This window comes from Sphaerodactylus townsendi, linkage group LG02, assembly GCF_021028975.2.
Source record: "Sphaerodactylus townsendi isolate TG3544 linkage group LG02, MPM_Stown_v2.3, whole genome shotgun sequence".
Classification (NCBI taxonomy): Eukaryota; Metazoa; Chordata; class Lepidosauria; order Squamata; family Sphaerodactylidae; genus Sphaerodactylus; species Sphaerodactylus townsendi.
In genome coordinates this window covers 104,775,427-104,785,405 of record NC_059426.1, presented here as the reverse complement: position 1 = coordinate 104,785,405, position 9,979 = coordinate 104,775,427, and the positions used below count along the sequence as shown (strand labels likewise).

At 44.1% G+C, this 9,979-nt stretch overlaps 1 protein-coding gene across 1 annotated transcript; it reads right to left on the bottom strand.

Annotated features, from left to right (window-relative positions):
* Positions 1–420: 420 nt before the first annotated feature.
* On the bottom strand, positions 421–6,095 carry FADD (Fas associated via death domain). Its single transcript, XM_048487139.1, has 3 exons — positions 5,872–6,095; positions 5,459–5,765; positions 421–1,919 (listed from the first exon to the last, which is right to left on the bottom strand). The coding sequence occupies exons 1-3, from the start codon at positions 5,899–5,901 to the stop codon at positions 1,645–1,647; spliced, it is 612 nt and encodes a 203-aa protein (XP_048343096.1). The 5' UTR covers positions 5,902–6,095; the 3' UTR covers positions 421–1,644.
* Between the last annotated feature and the right edge of the window lie 3,884 nt (positions 6,096–9,979).

The window sequence follows — 9,979 nt, the reverse complement described above, 5'->3', positions numbered from 1 at the left end:
ACCTTCGCCGGGCACCCAGGACACACCGGAGGCCGGGAAATTGCATGTTTCCCCCAACCTGGACTAATGAGGGGCCGCCGTACTGGGGGGCATGGCTTGCCCGCCTTTGCTGCGGCGTTCGCATTCACGCCGTGCACAACCACCTGCAGCCGGAAACAGGAAGAGGACAGAGGAGCACTGCAACCGAGGCTGCAGGGAAAAGCCGGTATGCCTCTCCCCTTCCATTTCTAACCCCCCCCCCCACCGTAAGCCACAGCGCAGTGTGGCTGGGCCCGCTAGTTTAAGAATATAGGATAGGTTGTGTTATTGTCAACATGGTTGGTTCAGGTCCATTTGTGCTGAGCTTTTTCCTACCCTTATCTCATGAATGTGCAATGCAACCCATGAAAAGGAAATGGAAAACTGAAACATTACAGCAACTCTGGTTAGATTTTTTTATGTTGTCAAAAATAGGCACAATACATGTAGTATTTAGATTATACTGTAGTTCATCGGATCATAAACTATTTCAGAGGTCCTTGCAACAACTTCGCAAAGCAAGACAATATTATTATTCCCAACTTGAAGACAGGGAAGGAGAGGTTGGCTTAAGGTCAGCAAGTGAGTTTCTAGCAAAGGCAAGGTTGGAACAAGGCATATACTTGCTGGTTCAGGAGCTCTGCTACACTTTCACTCCATATAAAGTACCACTCTTTCATTAAAAGTAGGATAACAGGCTTCTTCCATAGGGTGAAGCATTGCTATATTTACCCCTACCCTTAGTAAATATATCAGAATTGGTAAATATGTCTCCCTAAAGTGCGATTATGAAAGAAAAAACCGCTTTCAGATGTTTATATACTTGTTTGATGAGAAAGTCAAGATCCTTTATGTTGGTACTGAGAAACCTGCAAAGGTTATTTTTCTAACAGGTGAAGAACTCAAATCAAGAACAAGATTTATGACTAACCAAAAACTAGTCTTTTTTAAAGAAAAATTCACACAATTTATGTCATCTAAATCATAAATACAAAAAGTAATATGTACAGAGACAGGTTGACTTCTACCAACTGAAAAAAGTGTTGAATGACTTTAAATTTTCATACATATAAATGAAGAGCCTATTTTGGCAGGTGGCTCTCAAACACATCAGTTTGACCAATATCAAAAACAATTCTACAACATTCAAGTTCAAAAATTCACTGAAGGTTGAAAGAAAGCAATTTACACCCCCTAATCATATAAAACAAGGGGCTTGTTCACAATCTCACACATAAAATAATATTTGGAACAATATTTTACAGAACTGTTTCTTTCAGTCCATTACCATTCATGTATTACAAACTGTCTTCTTCACATGTCTTGGTTGCATTCCCCTCTGTTCTGCCCTCCAAGAGGATTAATAGAGAATTTATCTTAATTTTTAAAAATAGAACTACAAATACTTTACCTTAACATGTATAAAGTTTGTGCTTGAAATTCCACAGGTATCCAACTTAGGCAACCTTGGCAGAGAACTAAAGTAGTCTTAATTTCACTGTATGCAAAGCAAGCAAGTATACGTACAAATGCATCATGTGCAGAGAATTCTACCAGAACTGTTTTCCTACTTATTTTTCATTTAATATTTCAGTAAAGTTTTCTTCACAGTGATTGTATTGCATTTCAGATGACCAGACGAACAGCATCTTCAATTTTGTCTGCCACTAGATTCATTTTACAGGCCCTGAGGGCTTTTACTATGTCGTCAGCCTTAGCTTCTTTTCCTTTTAATTTCTTCCATGCAAGAAGGGATTGCATCAATTGTTCCTCTAAATTGTATGGATTGGCAGTCACAATTCGATCTAGTTTGACATCTGAAATTCCAAGTTTTCGAATCAGCATTCTCCAGTTTTTTCCAACACTGTCACATATCACTTCAAAAGCTCTCTCCAACTTGCCTAGAAAACAAATTATGGTTTGCGTCAAATCTCTGATGCACAAGAGAACATTTAAGTTCCCTACTGTCACGCACCAAAGAACACCATTCCCATCTGTTGCTCTCTGAACAGCCTGTGGGTTCTTAAACCCTCATCTGACCGAAGCATTACTCTTGTTTGAGAGTTTCTGGTATCAGCTATTGTCCAATTTCTTTCTTCACACTGGCTAGGGAGTTTCTGGGCATCACAAATAAGACATATTAACAGATCTAAAATTTTATTCCTTTCCACTGAAAAAATATGGTGAAAAAGAAGAAAAGCACTAGGAAAGAAGGGGAAGAGTGGGCCATTCTGGAGACAGAAAAGTTACTTCCAATCCTGTACATCGGTGATTCCCAAACTCTTCGAGCTGTTGCCTCCTTGGCTTCCAGGTTACATCCCTAGCCCCCCGCCCCTGACACCCCTGAGAACTTTAAACCAGAAGACAGCAGAGGTACAGGGGCTATATCACTTTAGTTTTGTTCCATCTAAAAAGGTAAAGTTAAAGGTGGTTACCTCTGTAAGCATCCGGTCATTACTGACCCATAGGGTGATGTTTACTAGAAAGACTGTTTACGGGGTGGTTTGCCATTGTTTTCCCCAATTGTCTTTAACGTTTGCTGAATGGGGAACCCTACTATGGGTAAAGAATAGGTATAAAAATGGCTAAAATAAAGTTACATTACTGCAATTCCTGGTTCTTGGGCTATCTGTACTGTACAAATGGGAGGATGGGATACTCTGACATGGAAAGAAGAAGAGGATGAAAAAAGAGGAAGAATAAGAATGCATTACTGGCTATTAATAAACCAGTTCTTTCTTTTTTTCCTCCCAAAGCCTGGTTCATGATTTTAACAATCCAGCTGGTTGAAATGCACCCATGGATACTCACATGCTTTACTGTCCCACTCCTTCCCCTCAAAATGGACAAACCCTTTGCCTTCTCCAGTACTTAGGCATAGTGTCTGGCTTTGATGATGATGTTGCATGAATTTAGAAATCAATATTAAAATCAGGCTGAAATAAATTGTTTTAATCCTGCCTATAGCTGGCCACAAGAACGTAACCTTTGTTCATTCATTCTGGCACAGCTGCGCATTTAAGGATTCTAACATGACAAGTTCTCAAGCCTGCCGGAAAGTTCTCAATCCCAGGTGGCAGAACACCCTGCAGCTTGCAGCTCCTTCTTATCTGCCCACCTGGTGCACTTTTCCTTTTTTGGAAAATAAAAAGAAGAAAAGGAAAAAAAGAATTAAAATTGCAAAGCTGGAGGGAATCGGGTTCAGAGAGAACTAGGAGACACATCTTGTGTCCCCACCCCCACCCCTGGTTAGGAATCTAGGCAATCCGGGAGGCCACCTACCCCAGTGGCCTTTCCTCAGTTTGGTTTGGGAGCATTTAGCCCAGAGGGAGTGCGCCCTTTCTCCAGGGAAAGGATGGGCAAGTTGCACAGGCCTGACCTTGCAGGGCTTAGTGTGTGTATGCCAAGCCCACTTCTCTCTGCTCCTGCCCAGCCCACCAGTTATCACAGCTTCGGCCCACCATAGGAGCACAGTCTGAGTATCTTGCTTTCCCCAGTGGCCAACCTATAACCTGCACCTTCCATGCAGCCATCACTACCAAAATAGCACATGCTGGGTCGCTCCCTGCAAGAAAGAGTCAGCCACCCACCTGCTTCAGGGGCTGCTTCACAAGATTGAAGGTTGCCTTCTCTCCTGAGGGGGGAGGGCTTTCCTACTGCTGCCTCTCCAACCCCCAATCCCAAATGCAGCAGCCAGCAGCCAGCAGCAGCACCTAACTGAACTGCAAAACAGGGCTGGCAGCTTCAGAGGCTGTCACAGCTAGATCTGGGCTACAACTGGTGTCTCCCCCAAGAACCTTTCACCTGCCAGCTGGCCCAGGAACCCGCGAGGTGCTCCCTACTGCCCCAAAATTCCTCCCTGTCCCCCTTGATGTTTCCACCACTTCTCTTCATATTCCACACCCCCCAGGGGTGGTAGTGCCCACTTTGGGAATCTTTACTGTATATGATCCTGTAGTCTTTCTTCCCTTCCAGTTTTGATGGGGAAAAGCAACACAGATGCAAAATTAATAAAGAAAATAATTTTTAAAATCCTTGTCACATTCATATATTTATCTTTTTCTCAACCACACACGCAAAGGTCCATGTCAGAAACATTTTAACTGCCTGACAATCTGATCTTTTGTAGTGACTAGAGTTTCAGATTGGTATCTAAACTCAGTTCAAATCCCCACTCCACATGGAAGTTTGCTGGATAACCTTGTACCAGACAAACATACCTCCATATCTTGCTGTGAGGATAAAATGCAGAAAGAGAGAGCACTGTAAACAACTTGTGGTCCTCACAGGGGAGAAGAATGGGACGAAAATGAAGTAAAGAAAAAATATCTGCACCAATCATGTTTTTACAATTGGAGTTTCACAAACATCTGCAGAAATTGTACAAATGTTTTTTTAAAGAAAGGGTTAAACTTGTGGAAACATTTAGTGTTGCCAACTCTGTGCTGGGAAATTTCTGGAGATTTTGACTGCAGCCTAGGGAGAACAGGGTTTAGGGAGTGGCAAGACCTCAATGGAGTGTAATGCCTTAGAATCCATCTCTAAAAGCAGATATTTTCTCAGGAAAATGATCTATGTTGTCTGAAGATCAGTTGTAATTCTTGGACATCTTCAGTCCCCACCTGTAGGTTGGCAACCCTAGAAGTGCTTTCTATCTATTTCTATCATAATTATTCAAAGCACAATCCATGCAATCCTTGAGGAGGCTGTGGCAACCCTGTTTATTTTTCTTATTTTATTTATTTAAAACATTTTGTGTGATCTCAAAAAGCAGCTTGATTTTCCTCAAGCCAAATCAGAATTCCTGGATATATCGAGTGAAATCTCTGCCCAACAATTATGTTGGCTACTGTATCTAAACTAGGCCACCAGTAGACATGGCGAAGGTCTCTCCATACTCGGGTATGCAGAAATATGACTTGGTAAAGTAACCAAACCCCAAAACTGATCTGGGAAAAGTTTGAGCCGGCTAACTTGTCTCCTCATCTGGTTTTTTCTTTGACTGACACTCAGTTGCCGTTCTAAACTTTCTAAGGTAAGTCATAAAATGTTTGGGGTATATGGGGGTGGGGGTGAGGTATGTTAAGAGGAGTTCCAAATTTGCCCACCTCCCACTAGAGAGTCACTGTTGGCCCCAGCCTTTGTTTAAGATACAGCTATAGCTATTTTATGAAGCACTACAGTATGACACTGAAAATTTTCCTGATAAATTTATCAGCACACACCAAGATATCCAGGACACCCCAAAAAAGGGAATGAGAGGTCTAAACACACGCTGTTTTCCTGCTTCAGTGCCCGGTGCCCCCGAAAAGCCGTTCAAGGGTCAGCTAACTCCCAGTATCATCGGACATAGAATAAAGTTGGGAGAGGAAATATCTGCAGACTGCCCTTCACATACATCAACAACATTGCCAAACAAAAATAGCACTTGTCCACCTACGTTTTTCTTCGACATCTAGTTGCCCAGCAGGATCATCTTCTCCAGCTTCTTCAAACTGCTCAAGTTGTGTTAGCAGATCTTCTCTTTTCAGACTTTGGAACATCATTCTCAAAAAGTCTACATTATTTGGTGTAATGACTTGCTGTTCAAGAAGAATACTGAAGAGATCAGTGCCCCTTGTCACAGCTTGTAGCTTTCCTTTACCAATTTTTGACTGGCACAGAAACTTGAGATTAGAAAGCTCATCTGGAGATATGCTGATCGATAATGAATTCAGTAAAACCAAAAACGGGTCCATCTTCAAAGCCTAGGAAAAGGGAGAAGGGTTAGAATGCCAATAGAAATAAACAATCAAGATGACTTTCAGGTTTCTACGGCTAGGAAGTACTATTCCAACTCGCAAAAAATCTTACTTCCACTTTACAGCCTGCTGAGTTCATCATATTAAGCAGTCCTTCCCCGCTTCCAACCAACTTCAAGCAAGTTTGTGGATGAAGCCAAAAAGTTGCTAAAAATCCTAAAAGAAGAAAAAGTAACTTTTCGAAAAGTCACGAAACTTCCTGGTTTACGCCGGTCAACAAAAAACCTTCTCTCATTCCTCTCCAGAACGCTCCGCCTACGCATGAGTGTGTCTTGTCTCTCACCGGAAATCACGTGCAAGGCCTTACAAGAGTTGCAGATCGCTTTCCAGACGCCGGAGGGCAGTGTTGTTCGTCTTTTCTAGGGAATGTCACGACGACTAGCCATAAAATCGAAGTCTGTGGACATTCTCTCAAACAGCTAGAAAGCACAACTGCAATAAAAGTACTTCTTTTCTTTGCAAATACATCCATAAAAACTCCTTAGACTCTAATAGGTAAATACAATTGATTTCAGTGTGGGAGATTTAAACATATGCTAGTCAACAGAATATGGTGTATGTAAAGAATCTATCAACATTTGCATTACAGTACTACAAAACACACAAAAACAGTGCCAACTCTGGATTGGTAAATTCCTGGAGAGTTGGGGATGGAGCCTGAGGAGTGTGGGGTTTAGGAAAGATTTAATGCCACGGAATCTACTTTCTAGAGTAGCCATTTTCACCAACAGAACTGAGCTCTGTAATCTGGAGATCAGTGGTAATCAGTGGTAATCAGTGGCAACTCTAGCTAGAAGGGCACTCACAGGAATTACAGATGTTCTACAAGGTGCTGTCCTAGCCCCCCATGCTATTCCATCTCTATATAAGGACCTCAGGAGAAATCATTTGCAATTTTGGAATTGGATATTGTCCTGACGACATCCAGCTCTATCTTCTGGTAGTGTGGTAATGGTCTTGAGCCACTGCCTGACTGCTGCATTTAAATGGCTAAGGGTGGACAAATTGAAACTGAATCCTGACAAGATGGAGGCAGTATTGGTTGGGAAGCCTGAGGCCTTGAAGGTCATTCTGTGTCCTACTTTCAGTGGAGTTCTGCTGACCCTTGTTGACTCTTTTAGGAGCCTAAAGGGTTGAGTGTATTTAGTTTATTTATATTCAACCTTTCTCTCCATGGGGTTATACTGGACCTGGAATTATTGCTGGAGAAACAAGTTAATAAAGGTGCAAAAATGCTGTGTTCCAACTTACTTTATCCTGGAAGATAATCCTTCGCCTTGGCTCAGCCAATCTGGCTACTGGATTCATGTAAAGATTAGACTATGATAATGCACTCTCCATGTGTTTGCATTTGAAGTCAATTCAGAGACTGTGGTTGGTATAGATTGCTGAAAACTGGTTATTATCAAGACAGAGTTAGGCAGAATGTGCATATGTATCCCATTCTGCAGTTGCTCCACTCAGAGGCGTATTTGCCTAGGGACATGGGGTAACCCATGTCCCCGGGCTTATCCACTGTGGTCATGTGGGGGGGTGCCAAAATATCCCCCCACACTGACTGATTCAGCAAGCCCGGCACTGAGGCAGCCGACTGTTGCCAGTGCCTGTCATAGCCCTGCCCACTCTGTACAGTGGCCTGGAGTGTCCAGAGGGCGAGGGAGAAATCCCACTGTGCTCCCAGGAGCAGGACTGGGGAGCTCCGCCTCCTCTCCCTCCAATCCAGTGTGCCTTATTCTCCCTTAAGTTAAGTCACCTGTCATTACTCACAAGCCTTCTCCCTGGCAGACAGGCACCGGCAGGCACAGGAGAAGGGAAGCTGAGCCGGGAGCCCAGCAGCAACAGAACTGATGCTGATGCTGACATTGGTAAATCTTCTGATCGGGGTGATTTGTGAGAGATTTACATGCTTAAAAGGTAATTCCCACTTGCACTAGCTTGGAGCTGTTTCTGAGGCTAACAACCTACCTCACAGGGGTGGTGTGAGGACAAAATTAGAAAAGAGAGTTGGTGGGGAGAGAGCCATGTGTGTTTTGCTGGGGGTGGGGGGTGATTCTGAGAGATGATGCTGACATTTTTGTTTAGTCAGTGTTTTGCTGGGGGTGATTTCTGAGAAATTTACATGCTTAATACCCACTTGCACTGGCTTGGAGCTGTTTCTGAGGCTAACAACCTACCTCATAGGGTTGGTGTGAGGACAAAATTAGGAAAGAGAGTTGGTGGGGAGAGAGCCATGTATGTTTTGCTGGGGGTGGGAGATGTTTTGTAAGCTGGTGCAAAATATCATTGTTTGGTCATGGAGGGGGAGGGTGGCAACCCATACTGCGGGTGGGGGTGCCAAACTCAGGTTTTGTCCCCGGGTTCCAGTTTGCCTACATACATCTCTGGCTCCACTATCTGTCCATCGGTTAGCAGTTTCAATTCAAAGTGCTGGCTATTGCAGACAAAGCCCGTCGTGGCGTTGGACTCTCATATCTACAGACTATCTGTCCTCCTGCGCTCCATCACACCAGCTTTGCTCATCTGAGGAGATCCTGTTTCAGGTCCTACAACTGGGCTTATATGTGCAAATGATATACGACAGATGTACATTTTGTAAAATAAAATAGATAGGGAATAAAGGAACTTCTTGCTTTGGCCTACCTACCTAGTTCCCAGTAAAAGACACAGAACCAGCCAGTTGCAGGAAATTTGTAAAATAATCAAAGAAATATGAAACTAATAGAAGACAATGAATACACCTTAAGCTTAGACCCATTTCAACTTCAGGTAGCTTTTGTCTCACTAACATCCCTTTCCCAGTTTAGTTAAAGCAAAGTTTTTGAATTCTAAGTGTTACTAAGGGTTGCCAGTGTCACTTATTAGAAGGGGTGGAAAAGGAGTTGTACTGTTGTTCTCGGCTTTGAGTAGCCATTTCTATGATCCTGGTATGCTAATCTTTGCTGATGTTATGCCAGTGCAATGTAGTTCTGAGGTTATGCACTTCCAACAGCAACCCAGGGAACAAAACGATAGCAGTAGATAAATGGGATAATGCAGCAATGCCAGTCACAACTCCAGCAGGATGCTTGGCAAATGCCACTGCCACTCCTCTTCACACATCATGGAGTGCCAAGTTTGAAGTCAGATGGAGTCAGACCAGGGGATCCATGATAACAGAGCACTGCTCCAGAGGAAACCTGTACAGCCCTGCTTGAAGAGAGCTTGCAGAGACAGACTGCTTGCAGAGACACACTGGGACCATTTCAGGTTGGGAAAATGGTCCACACCAGCAATGGTCTTACATGTGGGGAGCTTATTAGGCAGCACACAGTCAAAGGCGTGGGGTGGGGGGGATGGCGCCCAGGGTAAAATGGTGTCCAGGCCCAGCCCCACACAGGGCCATGCCCCCTCCTCTCCCACCCCACCCCCACTTACCTTAGTTCAGCCGGCTACAAAGACCAGCCAGCTGAAAAAGCAGCCTGGCTGGGCTGCCGGCTAAACTAAGTGAGGGGGGGGGGCAGGGTAGAAGGGGTCAGGGGGGCATGGGGGCAGGGCCGTGTCCCCCCGTCCCCCACACTTACCTTAGTTCAGCTGGCTACTCTGGGCAACGGGGCGGGGCTGGTGTGGTGGGGTTAGCCAAGTGTGCCCAGCAGCGGGCAAGGGCAGTGATTTTCCATCCCCATGTGATCCCAATGGCATGCGGCTGGGGCATGGCGCCCCCACCTTGTGTCAGCTCTGCAACTGCACACAGTAATAGCAGCTCAGTACACATCACCTGCCACACACCATAGACAATCAGATAATGATAAAAGCCAACTGTGAAGAGATTTTTGAGTTAAAAAAGCCTGCAGATGCTTTGTCTCCCTCCATGCTGTTTTCCTACCTTTTTGCAGCATGATAAAAAGGACATGGAACATCCTTCTCTCTGATCCTCTCTGCTGCTGATGGAGTGAAGTAAAGTCACCCAACATAAGTAAAGACACCATAGTGGGCAGAATGGAGGGATGTGACCACTCAAATAACAGTTACAGGTAAGTGCAACCTTGCTTTCTTCATCAAAATCTTCATCATACTCTAACCTGTGCAGCCCCACAGGGGACAGTAGAAAGCTAACTTATCAAGCCGAAAGAGGCAGGTGTGAGCTCTTAATTGAATAGAGACTGAAGTACTGCACTTTCTAT